Below are 22,161 nucleotides of genomic sequence, written 5' to 3'. Positions count from 1 at the left end.
AATTTAAAAGGTCACAACAACAATTTAAGCAAAGAAAAACAAGTTCCTTCTGTTGTAAATCCCTTTTTATTCAACTTATACAAGAACACATTTAAGAAAATGTCATCCAGTTCACCACATTACGAGTAGCTTCCCGGCTCAAACAGTTTGACGACCACAGCTTCCCGGGGCCGCAACACCAACGTGTCGAGGGCTACGGCGCCCATACGGTCCATCGGTGAGCTGGCTACGAAGACGCCGGCCTCGGGCAGGGCGGGTGCCCAGCCGGGGTCCAAAGGCCGGGCCTCCGGCCCAACGTTGAGCAACACCAGAAAGTGGACGCAGCCCCACGAACGTAAAAAGGCCAAGATGGGTGGCGAAGAATCCTCGCTGGCGTTGGAGGACTTGTTGAAAGGAAGAAAAGTGAAAGTTCCAAAGAGGAGTGCTTCTTCACGCGCTCTGTTGTGACTCAGAGATTTGAAGAGGGCAGTTATTGAATGTCTTGACTTGAATGTATGCTGAAAGGAAGAACAAACTTCTTATCATCTTAAAATGTCCCAAACTCTCTTGTACTATGATTCCCTCTAGTGGAAAATCAATGCATTTTCAAAACGACTTACAACACTTACTGTGTTATCAGCTAATTCACTGTTGTTTCCTCCCTAACACGAAAACAAAAACACTGTCACTTCAAATATTGAAAATAAAAGAATAATATACAGAGCTTTTACTAAACCTGTGCAGGTTCCAACTGGTCATACTGGACTACCGGCGTCCCTGGCAGCGTCATGAGCAAGATCAGCAGCAGTCTCTTCAGGTCAGATGGGGCTTTGGATCCCACCTAAAAATAAGAGAAGTAGTATTAAAATGGAAAAATAGCTGCTTTTTCATGATTTATCTACGACTTGCCATCCAGCCAAGCCACGTGTCGTCCTCAGGCGCCTGGAGGTGAGCCTCAATGGCCTCCCCGACTTGACGGTCGGACGGCAGGCGAGGGCTTTGGGGCAGTACCGACTTCAGGACCACGTCCACCAAGGTGACATTGAGATCCTGGCTGGAGACTTTCAGGGAAGGAAGCGCCTCTCGTGTTTGTTTGACCACAACAATCCTAAAAATAAAACAAACAAAAAAAACACACTTAAGCATAAAGTGGAATCTTCTCACTAACATTGCACTGATACCTTTCTTCATCTTCTTTACTGAACTCCTCCAAAATACGCCTCCACTGAACTAAAGTCTGCAATGCAAAGAACCTCCATTCAATTGATTCAAAAGAACAACTCAACAGGCTAATAATAATAATAATAATAATAATAACCTTTTCTGTAAAGGCTGCATCTGTGTCACAGATTAAGAATCCTGCCACTCCTTGACTCAACCAGAACCGAAGTGTGTACTGTGAAAATACCAACACAGATATTATTAAATATACATAAAAAATAATAATAACATGTGTCACCTGTGCATGCTCTTCACTTTTTTCAGCCGTCTGCACCTCGCACACGTCCAGAACCACTTTGAAGCCTGCAAGAACACGGCCATGCATAGGATTCCAAACCATTTTGTTCCAAACCAAAACCTTCGTCTCACTCACCTGCTTTGTTGCTTTCATTGAACAGATGCTGGACATGAGGCAACGTCGCTGGGTGCTCCCCAGTGTCGTTTAAAGGGACCCACAATCCCCTCAGCACCAGAGCACTGATGCCCAAAGACTTCAGGTAAGGGAGTTGATCACACAGTGCTTTGTATGAGAAAGACAAATCTGTATATATCTATCATGTCATCAGGATATATAATACATTCAACAAAACATTAGGCACTTATACTATAGGTACTTAATATTTTGCCTGGGCAAGTTGCTGCCAAGTCTCCCAATCAAAAATAATTGGACGACTTGTACTTCCAAATGCACTCAACTATGACCAAACATAATCCAAATCTGATCTAATAAATGATTTTTAATGTTGTCAATGGCATGCAATAAAATAAGGTTTATAGTACTATATGTATACTTTCCAATATGAGCTAGTTGCACATACCACTTTGTTCCACTGGAGGGCATTAAATAAACGACAACGTCGTTGGTCCGTTAATCAGTCTTCATTAAACTACTATGTTTTTTTTTCATTTGGCGAGTAGTTTATGCACTGTTCTACATGGTAACTTCTACGTTCTTAGGGTCTCACCCTCAACTGCATCAGAGCTCCCAGGTGACGTCCCGTTGAAGAGATCAGGCTGCAACTGGAAAAAGAGCGACTCCTGCCACCACGCCAGCGGGGTCTCCACGGGTCGAGGGCTGGTCAAGATGACGGCCACGGCGGTTGCCAGCATGGCCAACCAGACCAGCCAGAAGAGCACCACTAGGTAGCAGCGGAGCCTCCTCCAACCTGGCCCACCTGCCGTTTCCTCGAGTTCTTCCTTACTCATGGGTCGCCATGTATACTCGTCGCCCTGATCCTGATCCCCAAATTGGAGCTCCGGGACGATTAATGCGGCGGTCTCCGAGGAGCTGGCTGCCCCGCTGGATGAGAGCCCCGGACCGGCCACGCTGCCGTAGCCGTTGTCGCCGACGTTCAGTGGCATGGTGCTGGTGCTGCAGGTTAGAGTTCATAGTTAATGCTTTTTATTATATTTGTCACCATTTCCTGTTTCTGACAGGTGTTTTAATCACCTCCAATCACCATCATATTTAGACATTTGCTTAGCAAGCCATCACAAAGAACCACATTTTGAGTGGTAGTATTTCATATCGCAAATTGCTAACATCTTTTTTATTAGTTGTTTACATAAAAAAGCTGTGTTAAAGCATTTCTAAGAATCCTCTTTCCTTCCCCTTTTTGAAATGTTTTATCATTTTAAATAAATTCTTCATAATCCAAACCACTGTACACTGTACTGTTACTTGCTGATGAAAAAAGAAACCCATCTGCTGCTCACCTTATTTTTGTCCCTCCTAGATTTCACCTCTGGTAGAACTCCGATATGCTTGTGTCTTGCCGTCTTGACTTTTGTGAAGTGAGGAAATAAGAAGAAAAACCTATCCAATAAGGGCCTTGCTGAGTCACTTAATACAAAGGTGGCGATCCTCACCACACACCCTCACAAGACATTCTGAAGACACACGACAAAGACCTTCCTTGCAGTTTTGGACTCATCTATCTGTCTGCCAATTCTCGGTATCCCCGTCCTTCCCCGACTACTTCTCTTATGCTATCGTGCCTTTTGTCACCTTTTGAACTCTGGCACCCGTATGTTAACTTCCATAGAGTATTGTCTTCAGTGTCTATCATCACAAGACTATGAAACGGCACGTGCGGCCAACACGTTGTTGATTGTGGTCCTACTGTACAGTAGCATCTCAGTAATAGGTAAGCATCTAATAACAGCCAATCCAAAATGTCTCCAAAAAACATTTTTTTGCCTATCCTAATGTAACTTAACTTAATTTAATCATCTCTAATTTCATTATTAATCCATTTTCTGTATTTTTTTGCATGGATTTGTGTCCAAAATTGAGTTTGCTATCTTTTTAAAGTCACTTGCTGTAATATTATGTAACACCTTTCAGTCAGAAAAAGCACCACTGGACCATCAGGAACTTGTAGAGTTTATTTGTTGAAAAATTCTTTTACATTTACCTCTATTATTTTAAATCATACATTCACATAATTTATATAAAGCAAATTCAAATATGAATTTCCTAAAATATACAAGAAAACCCATCTATATTCTAAATATTTAACTCATTGATTCCATTGATGTGTTGTCCAATTCACATAGATTAGACGTCATTCACCGACAATGGCAGTGGGTGAGTTATAATGTCCCAAAAATGTTAACTTTCTGATTCATTTACTCCAAAAAGTAGAAAGTCAACTGCATTATACCTCCAAACACTTTTGAAAATGAATTCCTCTTAGAATAAATTGAAATGTTTTCCTTGTAAAGGCAGAATGAATACTCAATAAACAGCATTAGTTGGACTCTTCTGATCCAGCAATATCCTGAAAGGGCAAACATCACCAAATTCACTCAAAAATGAAATCTGACATATAAAATTATGTTGCATGCTTTGTGTATACTTACCATTGGCTCGTGAGTCCTGTGAGCTGCGACGTGTTTCTGATACGAAGAGATTATGCAGTCTCGCCTAAATGGTGACAAAGGGAAATTTTAATCTACACATTCTTCAGAGTTTAATCCAATATGTTTTTCTCTAATGTGTTTCAGTTCTTACTTGCTGGTTATACCGCCTCCTAATGGAAGTCCCGGTATCTCCTCTTCAGCGAGGAACTTAATCACATACAAAAGGTCAGGATCTTCATCTTTGGAGCGCATCGTCTGAATGATTTCTATAAAGGAATATATCCTGGATTAGAGAATAAACATAAACAAATGTTTTTTTTTTTAGAGTCTGAGAGAAGCACCTTCTACTTTCATGTCAATATGGCGTTCAAGCGCTTCTTCTTGCCGCAGCGCTTCTTGGGAAATCTGGGGGGCCCCAGGTAGGCACACAATGATGATGCTGATGTTATCCAGGCTGCCCTACATGGGGCGAAACATTGAAGTGATGCCAAAATGTAGAAAAGTTATGATCATATATATCATATCTGCGGTGGTGGTTATACATCCACTGGATAAAGCTGTGGTAAAGGGAATTTTATGCAGGGATTAACCAATATTGATCCATATGTAAAGCTGATTGGATTAGAAGGTGCACTGTTGCCTTTTGAGAAAAGTCTTAGTTGCGCCTTATAGTGCGGACAATACGGCACGTCAAAAGTTGTTGGGCGCTAAAATAATGGTCTACTTAGTGCCGATGACATCATCATAGTCAACAATGTACATCGGACAGCCGAGGATCAGCAAGGCTCAGGAGTGCAATCACACTAAGCTTTTCAGGTGAAATAAATAGAACTGCAAGCAAGAGTTAGATAATGCCGCCGAGCTAGTGTATATTGATTAATGGTACTTACTCCCTTACATATAGTCCTAATCCTTACGTGTCATCAAAGCTCCCAACATAGCTTATACTGTAAACACCTATATATAGCGTCAAGTTGACGCTCTAAACACGGAGGCAGGACTAATCTGCTTACAATTAGACGTCAGCGTACTGCTTTGCCGCCATGTCCACACACACACACACGACGTCCTTCAATGTAAAGCTGTTCATTCATAAAAGCATGTCTTGTAACTATGCCAACTAACAGGCCCAAACGTAATATTTTTTTGTCTCCAAAATTCTTGTAAGTTTCAACCAACAAGCAAACACTACTGTATAAAGTTTTTGGGGAGTTGTAAAGAGAAAATAAGCTAAGAAATGTGAAACTAGTACTTCCACATTAGGTAACCTTTAGTATTTTTGTTTTAACCTCACCTTATAGAGACACAAGTCAATAACTTGTGCACAAATCTCTCGCAGGTCATCGCAAACCAACAAGCGAGAGCGCACAAAGGCGCAGAGTTCCTCGTTGCCGATGGCGTCCCAAACGCCGTCGCACGCCAGCACGACAAACTCATCCCGGGCCTCCCGCTCCACCTCGTACACTTCAGGCTCGGGCGATACTAGCTGCTCGGTCTCTGGCCTCCAGTCCACCTCCTTGAAGTCGAAGTCGCCGAGCGCCCTGGAGACGGCGAGCGATCCGTTGATGCGCTGTAAGGTGACCGAGCCGCCGGCGTTCTGAATGCGCTCCTTCTCCCTGGGATTGAAAGGCTTGTGATCTTCTGTGTAGAAAACCAGCTTGCCGTCGCGACAGAGCAAAGTGCGTGAATCGCCGCAGTTGATGAAGTAGATGTATCGTGGGGAGATCATGATGGCCGCCGCCGTGCTGCCGCTGCGGTCCCAGTTGTCCTCGCGGGCCATTTTGTGCATGTGACGGTCAATTTTGAGAAATCCCTCACGTATGCCTTCCTTCACCTGCTCTGGGTCTTCACTTACTTTTATCATTTCTGTGTCAAATACAGGGAAACGTCACATTATTTCTGGTCACTTTTAGGTTTAGATTTGGGAAGATGTTAACAAGACTTTTTGCTATGCAAGGCTGCCAAAGCAATTACTTAAAAAGTGGGGATATTTATTGCAGTGTGGTGTTAACTTAAAAAAAATACAATCTAATAATTTGAATCTATTAAAATTCATTCAGAGCACTAAATTGGTTAAATTAAGGTGAAAATGTTTGATAATTCAGTTAAAATTAAGTGATAGATTTCATTACAGTAAAAACAATATATAAGTTGTATGGAATTTTACTTTATAAATAATATAACTTGACTAATTTTTAATTCTTTGCACTTGTTTTGGTGGCCTTAGGGAAGAAAGCGTACTGCAGTGATGAAGACACAACAAGAAGACTTTCCTCACCACGTCAAATGACTTAAAGAACTGCTCTAATGGTATTCTTATTATTTTCTACAAATTTGTACCCAAAAGTATTGCATTGTCTATCTACATGAGTTTTGGCACCTTTTGTTGTTCTTTAAATAGCCTTAACCTTTTATACTCACTTATTTACCCTTGTTGAAATAGCTATTATTTAACCTTTCATAGACATTCATTTAACTTGTTGCTACCCATTCATGCCACTTTACTTGAGTTCAAATCCCCCCCAGTTTTAACTTACAAATACCTAAATATCACTGTATTCTGACTAATTGCATTTTTCAGTACCTGTGGAGAGGATGTGGTCCAACAAGTTTTTGGAGCAGTACCGTGCCACGGTACTCCCTGCATGTCCATCAAACACAGCAAAGTAAGCCCACTCGCTCAGTTCTCCTCTCATATGAGGCATACACGTGTGTGCGTCCTCCATCTGAGCCCTCCAACCTTGCATGCTGGCCACCGCATAGTTCACCCCCGATTCAGACCCCCCCTCAGCTACTTGCTTCTCCAAAATAGGCCTTTCTAAGTACGGGCTGGGCATATCATCGTCTTCATCGCAGTTATCCTGCTCCTCCATTCCCTTTTCTCTTGAGCCTCCTTTGAAAAAAAAGGTCACCATCTTCCCCGTTTCTTTGACCAGCTGGCGGAGGAAGGAGGGCACCTCCACGTTGCTCGCCCTACGAGCAGTCCTCATGGCGCCCCCGAGACGCCGCTTGAGCTTTCTGCTGGACCTGGTCGTCGCACGACTCCCCTTTCTGGTGACCCTGCGCCGGCCTTGAGTTTTCTTCAGCAGGTCCAGGGCAACTGGTAAAGGTAAATATAAACTGAAATCAAAAAGATCTGGATAAGAACCCTGTGGTCATTTTCAAGCTTGGTGTATTTAGACGTTGGATTCCTTCTGTTATTATGGGTACAACTCAGTCCTTGCGTTCTTTACTCCTCCCTTATTAGCCTTCAGCTTCTATTGGCTGGTCTATTTCAGCGTCTTTATCCCTCTCCCCAATGCTCACCTCAGTCTGAAGAACACGGCGGCATTAATCACTTAGCAGAAGGCCCGTCTGTGCAAACGGGAGATGTATCGGCATAAGCGAGTGCTACAAAAGTCTTAGCAGAGGTGTAGTTGTTAAATGTCTTCTATCTTAGGTGGCAAATTCCTAAATAGTTTTGCATCAAGGATTTCACTGAAATGCGACTAGTATAGCAAATACAATTTGGCTAACTAGTAAACGAAGGTAAAAACACAACAAATATTTGTATTAGCTTCAGCTATATTATATGAAATCAACAAAAAGTTATTACTATCATTCTTATACTATTCAGAGTTTGTACATTTTTTTAATGTTTTTATTTTATTGATTTTTTTTAGTTATTTTTTTAAATGATAACATTGTATTTAAAATTATATCATTTTTTTTATTTCCCATGGCAAAATAAGCACAAGCAACACTAATACAAAAACATTCTATTGCATAAGGTGCAGCAAAATATTTCTTCATAGACTACATCTTTGAGATCTCTACTTTGAATTTTAGATAAATTTATAGCTATAACACTTTCACAATTCGGTTGAGACAGGCTCCACCCTCTAAAATTAATCCAAATATGTAGAATTATACTTCCATTTTTTGTATATATGTATATATAAATCATTTATAATAGATTCCTAATAACAACAAAGCTCAAAACTTGTCTTTATCCTTCATTGCATTTAATGCCTGCAACTGAACATCTCCCCCCTGTGGTGTCTCTCAAACATTTTTTGGAACGTTGCCTTGACAAAAACTGTCAGATGCCAGGAGCACTTTAACCATGGTCACCATATCTTCATTTATAAGAACAAAATTTAGTGGATGAACCATAGCATAATGCAGCAAGTCCCATGCGCTGGCTTCTAATTCATTATTGATGGCTCCTCCCATCAGATGCTCCCATGGCTACTCCATCACGACCCTTCATCCAGACCAGAGCCATTCGCTCATGCGTCTCTTCGTTTAATGTAGCGTGCCTCGCTAGCTTCACCAGTAGCGCTGATGTGAGAGCAAGTGGAGAGAGTAGGAGGAGGGGGAGGTGGCGAGGAGGATGCTGGTGCGAGGCAGGGTGGGGCGCTCGGTTGTGTGTCGGAGCCGGAGGCAGGAAGCAAGCCGCTCACCCACGTAGCAGAGCATCACACAGGCAAAAGGGAGCGAAGGACCAGAGGGTTTTTCCTCTCGGTTCCCTGGCGATACATGAGAAAAAGGGGGCGGAAAGGGACTGGTGGGGGTGTCTTCCGGACTGGGAGGGCTCAGCCATGTCTTGATGGAGTATGGGCCAGATCTTAGGATTCTCCCACTGCCGTGAGTCTTCTCGTCTTTCCTCTCTTTCCGGCTGACTTGCTGACGTTTGTCATCGTCTAAGCTCTCGTATCGTCGCTTTCGTCTTGATGCGTTTTTATTATTTGATGTTGCGGCATTGCAGAGTTATATTTGTGCACACCATTGGGAAAAGAGATACCTGATTCATTATTTATTATGGAGGGCTAACTGTTGTAGCAATAGCTTTGACATAACCTTTAAAAGCTAAACACTGGTAAAGTCTTATCTGCAAATGCAGTGAAACGGGTAAGAGTTTTTTTTTAATTTGTTAAAAAAGATGCCCTGGGTGGAGGTGCATTTAATGTTGTCAACTTTTGATATAAACAAAATAACCTGTGGATGTAAATGTTGTCACAGTTTAAATGTTGATTAAATTGAGCAAAACCATCACAGTGTTTTGTTTCAGTGAATCAGAATTGTCTTAAATTTGGTAAACAATATATTAGGAATGTGTTTAAAAAAAAGAAATGATGTTGTATAGCCAAACATGGTAGTTGATCCATTCAAATAAATAATGCATTGGATTTTTATAGCCCATTTTTTCAGGATACTCAAAGAAATGTTACATTGTAGATGGAGATAGCCTACTAAAGTATAGCTAACATTTATAAGGTTATGCTCCATGACAAAATATATCAACATTGAGCATTTACTTGGTATTGATTGCTAATGTTTTGCTTGTTTTCTATATGAACCATTTAGCAACAACTTTTACCTCTTTTTTCTCTTTACAGAGGAATATGGCTCAGTGGCCTCCACTCCAGATTCAACGCCCCCATGCACCGATGGTATGAAAGCTGTGCGCTAACAATCTAACATGACTCACTGTAGTTTCTGCTTTTAGAATTGTAAAAGTGCAAGTCTGACATGTCTCTCTCTTAGAAAATATCTGAATTGAAGAGCCACAAGTGTACACTTGCTTTCTTTCTGATTCTAATACTCACAGAAGCTTTCAGTATGTTCTTTAAACATCAAACATTGAGACTCCTGAGGAAATTTGATGTGATCAAACGAAAGATATACATAGTGAAAGAAGCAAATACAGTTAGTTAGTAAACAGGATCAGAATATGCTTTTAAACCTATTTGAGTTTGATCAAATCTAATGATAACGCATGGCTACTAAACAAATGTTTCCAGAAAATCATATCTGCCAAGTGATAAACCTCTGCTCAATAATTGAACCCCCCCTATATTCTCCAGGTGGTAACGAAGAGTCTGAGCTATATGAGCTACAAACGGCAAGGGACTGGTCCGAGGATGAAACGACAGGATTCGACGATGACGACACATTGGCCTCCTCCCCCTCCATCTGGGGAACTCCACGTCAAAGCTCCTTGGAGTTGACGTTCTCCTACATCGCCATCGCCGAGCCCGAGGCCGTGGGGGCCTCACGCGGCCATAGGGTTAGGCGCAGGGGCGGCTCGGGAGGGAGTCGCACGTCCCTGGCGCGCACCGACACCCCGGAGACTCCGGTTGAGTCACCAGACGTCGACTGGGACTCCCTGAGTCGGGTAGACGGCGAAGAAGAGCGGGTGGATGCAAGGTCTACAAGCCCGAGGAGAAGGAGGCAAAATGAGAATGTTATAATGCAGCCAACATCCCAAACTATGGAGGCTGAGACTCAAGGGGTTAATGTAGAGGTCACAAACCTGGAGAGTAGATTGGTCCAAGATACATCTCAACCACAGATACTTCAAGGTAAAACCAGTTTGACGCTCACTTTTGTTCAACTGACTTTTTAAAAAAAAAATTTAAATCTCCCCGCCAACAATGGAATAACGGCAATTTTCATTAACTGATTCATCTACCAAAGCCTCTGGTGATGTAGTAATGTGATGTAGTAATTGTTTTCCCAGCAGTGGCGGCATCCTTACCGACCCCCGAGCCTGAGTCACCCATTGTTTTAGAGGAGCCCGAGTTTGTGTCCCCGGATGCAGTCACCAAAGATACTCAGGAAAAGCTGCTGAGCCAGTGTTTGCACTCAGACAGCGCCACAGTGTGCCCACCACTACAAGGTACATGTTACAGTTTTAGCTTCCACCTTCTAAATGTTTCAGTCGTTCTCATTGCGAAATGCCTGCACTGATCGCTTCAATGTAAAGAGATCGGATATCATATTGATCCATTCAGAGTAAAATAAGAACTGCAAACCCTTGAAAAGTCTTCTCTATTGCATCCCTGCAGCAAACAGATAAGGGATTATGTCTAAAAAAATAAATTAGTAATATATTTCAATTAAAAATAAAGAGTATTAGTGTTAGTGAATGTATAAAAAGTCAATATTAAATGAAAGCCAAAAAATGCCATCAGCCCAACACTAGGTATCAGGGTATGCTATATCATGGGTTTTTATTTATTTATTATTATTATTTCATTTTGCCCAAGACTATAATAGCTATAGAGCTCTTTCAGCGTTAAAAAAAAGCCCTTGGTTGCAAACGTGGGAGTAGGCGGTGCTTCAGCAAAGATTATTTTGGGCTGTCTGAGCAAGCGGGGCCAGGCCAAAAACAGCTGAGGGGTTCGAAGGGGAGCACGGCGGGACAGCGGGGGTAGCCAGGCGAAACGGTGGCCAAAATGGCGAGCAAAGGTGAGAGAATTCTGTTGAAAATGTTGGAGAAATTAATGCAATGGTCACCTGCCCTATCTTGTGTAGTGTTGTTGTGAAAAAGTAGGATTTGTTCCAAATGTTTTGCTGTCTGAACTTTTTTTTGGGACTGCGGTTTGTCCGACTGAATATCTGGCGGGGGAAATATATATGCAGTATTTGACATTTACTTTGTAGTACTTGTATGGTTTCACTGGTGTGAGTGCAGTCAAGTTTGTGGATCATTTTTTACCCTTTTCATTCCTAATGCCATTTTAAATGGGTTCTTGATCTGTACTGTGGTGAATATTGAATGAAGAGGTCTGCAAGGAGACCTGATGGGGAGACTGGTGTAGTACTAAGTCCGACCCGTGAGAGAGAGCATAATACTACATGTTAGAAAACTGCATTATTACAATTCCATTTGCTTTGCTGCAGCATTCTGATTAGTATAGAAATATTTGGCTTGATGTTTGGGTGATCAGGATTGAAATGGATTGTTAAATCATATTTGAAAGCTTGTAAAGCATAGACTTGTTATAGATATTCATTGAAGTATACCTATAGCTCTACTTGGACTCTTTTCACCACATTGTAAAATTCTGAGATGGCGCCAGGGACACAAAGTTATTTCTTTTGTCCAAAGTCAGTTGTCACCTGCTGAATTGCACTTTCCACCAACAGAAATCATAGTATGCTGTATACACACAAGACAGACATATACACAGTGGCACTTTTAAAAAGTCAAAATCATCTTTGTTCACCAACAATAATAAATCAATTACTAACTCATACACGCCACCTTCAGTCTCCACAGCAGCTGTTGCTGGGTGACGGAAAAGACAGGAAACCAAGCGGGGTGTAGAAAATGGTGCTGACGCCTGGTAGCAGGTGCCGTTCGAGGCTCCATTTAAATTCCCATTGACCGCTTGCTCTGCTCTGTCATCCAAGGCTAAATTTAGGATTCCTTATGTGTCCTCTTTGCCGCTCTGGCTTCTCATGTTGGAGGATGATAAGCACCCACTTCTTCCTTATGTCACACCTCAAATGTTACTTGAACCTTTTGCACCTTGGAACTCATTGATCTTTCCCCATGCTTAACATTTTAAACTCCAGTAGTACCTTGTTTATCGCGGTTATGGGAATCCCAGACCTGCTTTAATTGGTCAATAACTACAATGTAGGGACTTTTTTTTATTATGGTGTCCATTTATATTATTATAAATCTGTAACTTGCAAACAATGAGTTAAAAAGTTTAAAAATAAAAGTGGTATTGGCATTCAGTGATACAATACAGTATCGGTATAATATAGCTAACAAGGTTCTATATGTATGAATGTGAAAATTGGAATTACCATCCTGTCTGACTTATTTCTGCTGTAATATGAACAACCTACCCCAATATTTTTATATCTCTTTATTAATTCATACATCTTTATCCTATTTTCCAGTCATGGACCTGATCTATTGGAAGGACACGGAACGAACAGGAATGGTGCTGACTGGCCTGGTGGTGGGCCTTCTGTGCCTCTTCCAGCTCAGCATCATCACTGTGGTGTCCACGGTGTCTCTCGCCATCGTCTGCATCACCATCTCTGTGCGCATCTACTACAACATCATTCATAGCCTCAAGTGGGGCGATGGAGTGCACCCCTTCCGGTGAGCCTTTTTCTTACAGGAAACACCAGTCTCCTGCTCACTCGCCATTTGGTGGTTTGGGTGGTTAACTGCAAAAATTGAAGGAATACTTTATGTGGGAAAATAATTTCTTTTTTAATGTTTGTGGCAGGTCCTACTTGGACATGGACATCAGTTTTAGTGGAGAGCAGGCAGAGCAGCAAATGCAGAAAATGATTGTCATGACATTATGTGCCCTGGACAGCCTGAAAAAACTCGTCTTCGTCAGCAACCTTTTTGAATCCCTCAAGGTGAGACAGGGCGTTCTCGCTAATGACCAATCTGTGCGTTTGTGCTGGACCTTTTTGGACCTCCAGTCTTTCTCATTAATTTTTTTTTATGTGTCTCTTTAATTCCATCCATCAAACTGTATCTTTTTGGCAACTCTCATGATTGTGTGACATCGGTAGCAAAAAGATTTCAAAATTCATAAAAACTTCCAAGGACAAACTATCATGAATTTTTTAGTTTTGGCAGTGAAAGAAATTGCATCATCATTTTACTATTTAAAACTTTAGGAGAAAAAAACTATCCATAACTTTATGTATTTGTCTTCATCTTGACTACTTGACTGTTAACAGCATCAGGTTATGCTTCGAGAAGGTTCCAGTACATTAGCAGTAAATGTTTACTCGTGAGTGTGAGCTAAGGGATCTTTCACCTGAGGACCTTCCAAAGTCAACCCTGACTTGGCTGGAATGTGGCATGACATGCAGTAGCAGGATGAGGAAAGGGTAGGATCGGGTGGGGGGGTATGTCGATGGAGCCCCTCCCTGGCAGAGACTGTTCTTTCCCGTATTGGGATAAAGTTACAGTGGAGTATAAAAAGGGACACTGACACCATTGATGATCCCACTGACACCTCTTTTAGATTTTTATAGGACACGTTACAAAGCGAATGCTTGGTACTAACTTTTTATATTTTGGACGAGGAGCCAAATAGACATGAGACAAAACGTCCAATTGATTTGAATTGAAAAAATCAGGCTGACAGAGTTCAGACTGATAAGAAAAGACCAACAGTTAGGGAGTGTTAGGGCTTTATTTAAAAAAAAAAAAACTGGATGAATGTCAAAATTGTTGTTAAATGTGATAAGTATTGTGCTACTCTATATGGGTGCTCAAAAACATGTAATGTGGAAGACATAATGGTTTTAATCTTGCATTGTAGTTGCTGTTCCTGACCTATCTGGTGACGTACCTCGGTGATCTGTGCAATGGCCTCACACTCCTCATCATCGGTACCACAATCACATCTGGAAATGGTCAAAAACCAACTGCATTCATACCTTTTTAATGTATACTTGTTTTTTGTCCCCAGGTGTGATTGCTCTCTTTTCTGTGCCGCTTTTCTACCAAAGGCGTCAGGTAAAAAGCTTTTAAAATTCTTCCCATCGCCCCACTGTTTTTCTTTTAGATTTAATCACAATGCAATTGTTATCAAATGTTTTTAGGAGCAAGTAGATAGTTTCTTTGCGAAGATCCAGGCAGTCATTGACAACGTCAAGGACTTGTGAGTACAGCGCCATCTATTGAGGATTAAATGAATATGGGAAAACAAAAATGTATCACATAATTTAGCTTATGATCATTTTATTTTATCTAATTCCCACATTCTTATTTTTACCCGGCAGCTTCCTACGATTGGCCCATGGCGGCAACCCCCCGCCCGACCTGAGCCCAGCTGATGCCAAACCAAAAATTCAATAAACACTGACGATGATGACGACGAAGATGACGAAGCGTCACTCCAATGTCTTACCTATACAGCTATGTGTGCAGCTGCAGAGGAGGATGGGACGTTTACTATTAGAATTATCTAAATTATTAGGTTTTAAAAGGCTTCATTCTAAATCTAGCTTCTTTTTTTTAAATATCCAAAAGAGGCTGTTGAAAGCTGTCGTCCAAATGTGGTCCCCGAGACCCCCGTTTGGAAACTTCATATTGACTTGACATCATTTTTCACTTATTTTCAGATGGAGTGCATGGTGAAGTGTTATTCATTTTCATGACTGTCCTTAATGAGCGGATGCGAGTATGTCAAGCCATTAAAGTCACATTTTGTCCTTTTTCTTTGTTTTCTCACATCAGCTCATCACATTGTGTGTTTTTGCAGTTCCACCATCGATTTTGGGCAAAGTTGCTTTAATGCTGGAAAGCTTGTGGGGTAAGATTCTGTATTTAAAAAAATAGAAGGTGTCTTTTGGTGGAGGTTTAAGTATAATCATGAATGACTTTTATTTTGCAAAATACTCATCCTTTTTTTCACATGCACCTTGCCCTTGAAAGAATAGACTTTTGTACCTGTGAGATGCCTTTGTGATGACATGACTATCTTGTAAGTAAAATCCCTTTTAGAAATAATTAAACTGTACAGGTTAGCCTAAGAATTGTAGTCTCTTTCTACATTTTTAAAAGGCATTCTTTTTTTGCTTAGTAACTTGCACTACAACCAAATGGAATAATATAGTATGCAAAATATACTTACATATATAGTCATTGTATTTTTCTTAACATAGCACTTGGTGTGTTACCATATTTTGCCACAGGACGGCGACAAAGTCTAGCCTTCAATTTCCTTAAGCCTAATGACACCATACATTAAATTAACGTTTTGTTTTCGACTAACAGTAAGATTTACATTACAGATTCCTATATTTGAATTTTATTCTTCAACTTACATAATGTTTAAGTGACGAAGGTAGTATAGGGATGTAGTATAGTTTATTATAGGAGTTTCCTTTTCCGGAGGACTCAGACACCAACTCAAAAAATGTTTATATACAACTTGGGACGTCCATTTTTAATTATATTGTGACTAAAGCTCAGCCCTAAAAGTTTTTTCTTGATCTAGTAGTACTCTTTTACATGATCTGCTATTGCTTGTGTTGTGATGTCACAAATCCACAAACTCCGTGCGGTCTACTACGCGAAGTGGGCGTAGTTAAGTCAATGAACCGAGCATATATAAAACAGCTTCACACGCGTCAGGTCATTGTCGTCCCGAAAACCCTTTTTTGGTGATAATGACCGGACTCACTAAAGTTTTCGAGGCGTTATTTTGTTGTTCTTTTAAACATCGGACGACTGGGATCTCATGTTAGAGCCCGACCAGCGACTTATTTGAATGTCCCCCCATTCAGCTTGCATGGAATACCATCCAACCAAGGCGCCTCCGGTGCCGCCTCACAAAGCCCAAAGTGGCCGACCGGGGCAACCCCACGAGCGGCTGCTGAAGTGCGTCCTGCTCGGTGACGGAGCGGTGGGAAAGACCAGCCTGGTGGTCAGCTACACTACCAATGGATATCCCACTAAATATGTGCCCACAGCATTTGATGACTTCTCTGGTGAGTTCAATGAATAACTTTATATTGATTGATCATAACTCTTACAAGCTCTTTTATTGCCGATTTAAAAATAATAATAATAATTTGTATTTCAACCAATATTCTTCCACTGTATTTATGTTAAATACTTTTCTATTTTTTCCTATTTGTCTTGTACCTTGAACTGGATAAGCATTGTCAAAAATGGACAACCGAGTGGACTTTGGATTGTCTGCAAATACATCGTATTGTCCCTGACTATCCATAAATTATGAAATCAATCAATACCATCTATTATCAAACACTTACTGCAAGCAAACAGCCACAGATATGGCCCACAACCCATATATTTCACACCATTGATAATATAGTGTACCCTTGAAGTATTGTTCATACTTATTATGAAATTGCTAGACTATTAAAACATATTCTTGGCAGAGGTGAAGTAAATATGTTTCTACCTGTCTGTAAAAAAAAAAAAAAGGCGGCATCCAACCGAATTTGTTCCATCTCCCATGGTAATAATAATAAGGTGTGTTTGCTGTTAATGCATGTGGGTTTTTCTGCATCTGTATGACTCCTCCCTGTTGTTGTTCCCACTTTTCCAAACATGTCTCTGCAAGGTTTTGGGTAGCAAACCAATGCACTGACCCATGCATGAAAGTCATTTTCAGTAAGTCTGCATATTGTTATGTCATAATCACACCCAGTCATTAGTCTGCCCTTTTTTTGCTAATCGTTATTTCCATAGGAACATTGTTGCCTTTTTAATGTACTTCTTTTTGTGCCCAAGTTTGACAAACCCAGACAAACTGTTTTTGTCATAGAACCTTTAACTGCTCTTATGCACGTTGTAGGAAAGTTTACCATAAATGTCATTTTTGTTTAAATATGTTTTGGAGTAGAAAATTGGGCCTGCAAAAAATCTTGGTACAGCTTGATTTATTGCATAACAAAAAATGACAGTGTTGAATTCAAAAATATATTTAATGGTATATAACATAATGATTCATAAGCCAAGAAAAATCACCCTTAATTTCATTTTGTTTAATTTTTTGACCGTTTTTTTAAAGTTATGCACAGTCAATTTTAATACAAAATAAGACATGATACATTAGGTTTAATATGGGTGTTAAGAACTGTTAAACTGCAATTAAACAGAGTTCTGCATTAATTAGATTTTAAAGCCAACTGTACTGCCTCGAATCTACATTAAAAAAAAACTCAACTGTGGGAAGAGAAACCACAAAGACCCACTTGGCGGCTCACTGTCAGCTTTTGGTGCGCACAAGTGGGCTCGTTGTTGCGGTGGTCGTAGGCAGCCTTGACCCGTGGGCGCTCTCCTCCACATCTGTCACAGGGGCTCAGAGGCACAGATTGTCTTGACAGAGACTGATTGTGCACTTGGTGGGGTGGAGGGGCCGGGGAAGGGGGTTGCAGAAGTGGAGGGGGGGGGGGGGTTCATCGCTGGATGATGATGTCATTTCAGGCCCCACCAAAGAATTAAGGCAACCCAGTTTTCTTGCTGTCGACTTGAGAGGCGTTATGCAACGCGGCAGGTGCTAACAAGTATCACATGATCCATGTTAGCTAACAAAGATAGAAAAAAATGGAATTTGAGGCATAACATTTCATCGCAATTGAAATCAAACTGGTCGTACCCCCAAAAAAGTCATTAGTACAGGGTTTGTGGGGGTGCTAGAGCTCATCCTTCCATCTGTGGTTTGTTTCTTAAACTAATTGAAAACAACCCATTCAGTTTGGCTTAGCTAAAATGAATGTAAAATATTATAGACACGCTAACCCACAGGAATATGTGAACATAAACTATAGCCAGACATTATAGATGTACATTCTTTATCCTCTGCCAAGAAAGAATAACATTATTGTGGCTTTCCCTTGAGTTACTTTATTCATTTATTTACGGAAAAGCCATTTAACATACCACTCACTATAAATGTATCAATAAATAGTCTCTCTATAAACACCAACCTTTAACAAGTGACACATTTAAAGGCACTTTATGTTTGAGATGTTTTTCTGGCCTCCAATCTGAATGTACAAGGATTCATCTGGTTTCTGGTGTTGACTTCACTTTTTTTTTTGTGTTGGTACTGTGATGAGGCCGGCGGTTTCCAGCCGGGGCTTTGATCAGGTGGATATATGCGACCACACACACCCTACGGGCCTATTGTAAACGTTTCCATGTGCCCGTTGCTTTGTATCGCAAGAACCAATGACCCCGGCCGGCGTCTAAACTCGGGATGACTCACTCGCTTTTCATAAATGAGGCCCAGGGGAAGAGTCGCGTTAAACAAACAAATCGGCTTCCCGCTCTTGTCAAAAACACCACTGATCAGTACAAACCGTCCCGGTGGGCCGTGTACGCGTGTCTGAATCCAATTGACATATTTTTTTCTCTCTCTTTTTACCCGCAGCTGTGGTTCAGGTGGACGGAAACCCGGTTCGACTACAGTTATGCGACACTGCGGGCCAGGTGGGTTCAGTATACACACAAAAATGTCCAATGAAAGACTGTATGAATTATATTTGTGCAAAAGATGGTTCTTGAGAGTTTTCCTTAGGCAAAGAGGGATTTTTTTTTAGCCGTCCCATGAGAGAAAATGATGTTTCAATGCTATAAATGAAAATATATTTGAAAAAAAATAGACGTTTTCCTCAAGTGCACATGATAAAATAATTTTGCCCTATTACCGTAGCCCTTTTCAATTCAAGCTTCAATTTTTATGACTAAAAGCATAGGTATGGCAGCCATTTGCCTGGACTGGTCCAGTTATGTTATTAGATGATTGTGGGTGCATAATTCTTTGGTGCATCATCAGTTCATTGTATGAGTCATATGCCAGGGATGCCGTTTGATTCTCTGTTTTGGCAATAAGATTAGCGTATTAGTGGTCAAGCCAAAATATCGGACTAGTGACAACCTATTAATGCTGCGTTTACGCCAACAATGATATATTGTAATATAAACAGGACAAAAATTGCCATTTTACAAGATTAAAAGTCATCTTGCGGCTCATTTTTGTTTTAGTTTTTTTCATTTTCAGTGATAAACATGATTTTTTAGCACAATATCAGGAGATTGTAGTCATAGGAGGAAAGAAATGTAAAATTTCGAAGTTAAAAGCCTTATTTTTACGTGTCAATTGTCAAATGTCATGAATGAATTCCAAAAACCACAGAAATCGCCTGCAGTTGTGAAATTAAAGCGTCACAATTTCAAGTGGAAGCGACGACAAAAAAAATCTAGTTTGATAAACACGCTTTGACGAAGACCCTGTTTGATAAGCGTCCATATTGAGCCGCACGCAACGTGTCATGAGCTGCAAGCCGGCACGTTGGCGTGTAAAGGCAAATATGAGCAGATTAGCGTTCGTGTTTATGTAATTCCACGTGCCAGAAATGGTGGTCGTGTCTGCCAAGCGACTGACTGACTGACATGGGGCGAGTGACACGTTAAGAAGCGGTGGGCACGTGGGTGGGGGTGTTTTGGGGGGGATGAAGGGAGATTAGTGGAAGGGGAAGAAGAGATTTGATTTGGTGTTTGTTTTTGTTTTTTTGTAACTTTTTCATCATGTTGCACACTTGTGATATTTAAAAAATATATAAGTGAATGCGAACGCATGTAATTTAACGGAAACATTGGATTAAATTATGTTTAAATTTGAAGGAGACAATTTTTTGGGACATTTAGAGATCAATTCTTGTTTTTGCATTATATTTTTGTTCATAGATGGCATTTCTGATGGCATTTTGAGCTACTTTTGAGTCATATCTGTTCATGTTGAGTCATATCTTTTATTTTGGGCAATTCGTAGTCACTTTCTGATTAGTTTGGGTCAATTTCTGTTAATTTTGGGTCCATTTCTGATCATTTTTGGGTACTTCCCCCATCCATTCTCTTCACCTATTTTTCAATGAGCTCTTTCTTAGTCTATTTCTCAGTTCTCAAATAACATTTTGTTATTTGCACGTTTTTTTTACCCACTAGTTTTCAGATGATGATGCATAACTCAAACTTACGCAAACAAATTATAATACCATGCCATTTTTTCTCTCTCCCCCAGGACGAGTTCGACAAACTCCGCCACTTTTGCTACAACCGCACGGACGCCCTCCTGCTGTGCTTCAGCGTAGTCAGCCCGGCATCCTTCCAGAACGTGTGGGAAAAATGGGTACCGGAGATCCGCCGGCGCTGCCCGCTCACGCCAGTCCTCCTGGTGGGCACCCAGTGCGACCTGCGGCAAGACGTCAAGGTGCTGATCGAGTTGGCCCGGCGAAAGGAGGGCCCCGTGGCCGAAGAGGACGCCCGCGCACTTGCCGACAAGGTCGGCGCCGTGGCTTATGTGGAGTGCTCGGCGCTCACCCAAAAGAACCTGAAGGAGGTCTTTGACGCCGCCATCGCCGTGGGTTTGCGCAACTGCGAGCGCAGGCTGCGGCGTGAGAGGAAGGTGCGCAGCACGGCCGATAAGATGAAGATGCTGTCCAAGTCGTGGTGGAAAAAGTATGTGTGCGTCCAGTAGAAGCGGAATCGAAACCGGGACTTGGAAAGGACCAACACGTGCATATGAACTGAGGAAAATATACTGGGTTTCATCTTTTTTTTAACTTGTCATGCGGTACACTGTAATTCCACTTCAGCCAAATTCAGCCAAATCTTGCCTTCACAAGATGAAGATAACTTTTTTTTTACTACACATTTAAAGCTTTATTTGATTGACATTTTTTTCCCTGATGAATACCAAATCAAACTGTTTTGGAGTGTACCGTATGTGAATGGACGCCAGGACTTAAGGCACCTTTTTAAATCTGTTTTTGAGTGATTTTCGAATCAATGTATTGAAACTGGATTTTTTTTTTAGGGTGACATGAACAGAATATTTCACTTGGAATGGTAACACATATAGTTCTATAAAATGAAACATAAATCAATATAATTATTTTTTTTAGTTTTAAAAAACAACAAAAAAACAATAATCAAAAGGTATTCCAAATATTTTCTTACTATTTTGGTAAAATGGGATCACATTATGCAAGGCATTTCCAAAATATAAAAACATTGCACATTTATGGTTTCATCTCCTTGTACATTTGTTTTCCTCCAAAAAATGGCCAAAACATCACATCAAGTTGTCTACTTTCATTTATTTGTTAAAACAAATGATCAAATAGGTGAATTTTTTAAGTATTGGTTGTTTCTCAACATGGATTCTAACATTTTTAAATGTGCTAAATTCTGCCCTTCCACTTTTCATGATTGAATTTTTGTTAATCCCAAAAAAACATGTCATACCTCCCACTAGTGATGTTTTTTTAATCCATGTCATCATATACTGTTGGTGAATTTCATTTAATGACTAACTAAAGTCGGATGTTGCCACGCGGATGACCTTTGGTCCACGTGGTGGTCCGACACCAAAGTCCGCAAAAAACAAACGCGTACTCCCCTCAACTAAAGAGCGTGCCAAAGCATAGACGTGTGGTGATGGTGGTCCACGATGGTCCATTTTTTACGCTCTTCTGTTGACCACCAAAGAGACTCCAATTCTACTGTACATTTTGCTTCTTATTTTTCAGAAGCCTGTATTCATTCATTCATTGTTTCTTCATATCTGATCATGAACAAAGCGGATGCCTGAATGTGCCATGTTCACTTATGTATGTTACATAGTATATATACTTCCTATAAAATGATGTTTGTAATGTCACCATACTTACTGTAAGAGGTAATTAACAGCAAAATAAAATGAAAACATTTAAAATGGCACCATTGCATGTTTCATTTGTAGTTTTATGAGTTTATTCAGATTTTTATATTTTTTATTTTATTTTGGAGAA

At 40.7% G+C, this 22,161-nt stretch overlaps 4 protein-coding genes and 1 long non-coding RNA gene across 7 annotated transcripts; 3 read left to right on the top strand and 2 right to left on the bottom strand.

Annotated features, from left to right (window-relative positions):
• Window positions 1-53: 53 nt before the first annotated feature.
• Window positions 54-2,983, bottom strand: LOC144200677 (amino acid transporter heavy chain SLC3A2). Its single transcript, XM_077722934.1, has 9 exons — window positions 2,917-2,983; window positions 2,166-2,572; window positions 1,574-1,720; window positions 1,298-1,503; window positions 1,161-1,216; window positions 889-1,087; window positions 716-820; window positions 609-641; window positions 54-497 (listed from the first exon to the last, which is right to left on the bottom strand). Exons 2-9 carry the CDS (start codon window positions 2,560-2,562, stop codon window positions 120-122), a joined length of 1,521 nt encoding a protein of 506 aa, XP_077579060.1. The 5' UTR covers window positions 2,563-2,572; window positions 2,917-2,983; the 3' UTR covers window positions 54-119.
• Window positions 2,120-4,517, top strand: LOC144200678 (uncharacterized). Its single transcript, XR_013327165.1, has 5 exons — window positions 2,120-2,578; window positions 2,937-3,155; window positions 3,246-3,347; window positions 4,210-4,290; window positions 4,391-4,517. It is a non-coding gene; the product is annotated as an uncharacterized LOC144200678 (long non-coding RNA).
• Window positions 3,569-7,313, bottom strand: ppm1na (protein phosphatase, Mg2+/Mn2+ dependent, 1Na (putative)). Its single transcript, XM_077722930.1, has 6 exons — window positions 6,650-7,313; window positions 5,360-5,931; window positions 4,407-4,524; window positions 4,217-4,331; window positions 4,066-4,129; window positions 3,569-3,983 (listed from the first exon to the last, which is right to left on the bottom strand). Exons 1-6 carry the CDS (start codon window positions 7,053-7,055, stop codon window positions 3,954-3,956), a joined length of 1,305 nt encoding a protein of 434 aa, XP_077579056.1. The 5' UTR covers window positions 7,056-7,313; the 3' UTR covers window positions 3,569-3,953.
• A 1,009-nt stretch (window positions 7,314-8,322) lies between these two features.
• On the top strand, window positions 8,323-15,366 carry rtn2a (reticulon 2a). 3 transcript variants are annotated; one of them, XM_077722597.1, is made up of 10 exons: window positions 8,323-8,694; window positions 9,447-9,500; window positions 9,915-10,412; window positions 10,571-10,729; window positions 12,751-12,958; window positions 13,089-13,227; window positions 14,148-14,217; window positions 14,298-14,344; window positions 14,431-14,489; window positions 14,611-15,366. In XM_077722597.1, the coding sequence occupies exons 1-10, from the start codon at window positions 8,664-8,666 to the stop codon at window positions 14,684-14,686; spliced, it is 1,341 nt and encodes a 446-aa protein (XP_077578723.1). In that variant the 5' UTR covers window positions 8,323-8,663; the 3' UTR covers window positions 14,687-15,366. The 3 variants fall into 3 exon arrangements, with proteins under 3 accessions (XP_077578723.1, XP_077578724.1, XP_077578725.1); XM_077722598.1 differs by having other exon boundaries at window positions 8,324-8,694; window positions 10,574-10,729; XM_077722599.1 differs by lacking the exons at window positions 8,323-8,694; window positions 9,447-9,500; window positions 9,915-10,412; window positions 10,571-10,729 and adding an exon at window positions 11,230-11,301.
• A 582-nt stretch (window positions 15,367-15,948) lies between these two features.
• rhoub (ras homolog family member Ub) lies at window positions 15,949-22,090 on the top strand. Its single transcript, XM_077722693.1, has 3 exons — window positions 15,949-16,323; window positions 18,741-18,799; window positions 20,391-22,090. The coding sequence occupies exons 1-3, from the start codon at window positions 16,104-16,106 to the stop codon at window positions 20,844-20,846; spliced, it is 735 nt and encodes a 244-aa protein (XP_077578819.1). The 5' UTR covers window positions 15,949-16,103; the 3' UTR covers window positions 20,847-22,090.
• The last annotated feature ends 71 nt before the right edge of the window (window positions 22,091-22,161 follow it).

Source organism: Stigmatopora nigra, chromosome 8 (genome assembly GCF_051989575.1).
Source record: "Stigmatopora nigra isolate UIUO_SnigA chromosome 8, RoL_Snig_1.1, whole genome shotgun sequence".
NCBI lineage: Eukaryota > Metazoa > Chordata > Actinopteri > Syngnathiformes > Syngnathidae > Stigmatopora > Stigmatopora nigra.
The sequence above is the reverse complement of the archived record's forward strand: the minus strand, read 5'-3'. Positions and strand labels throughout refer to the sequence as shown.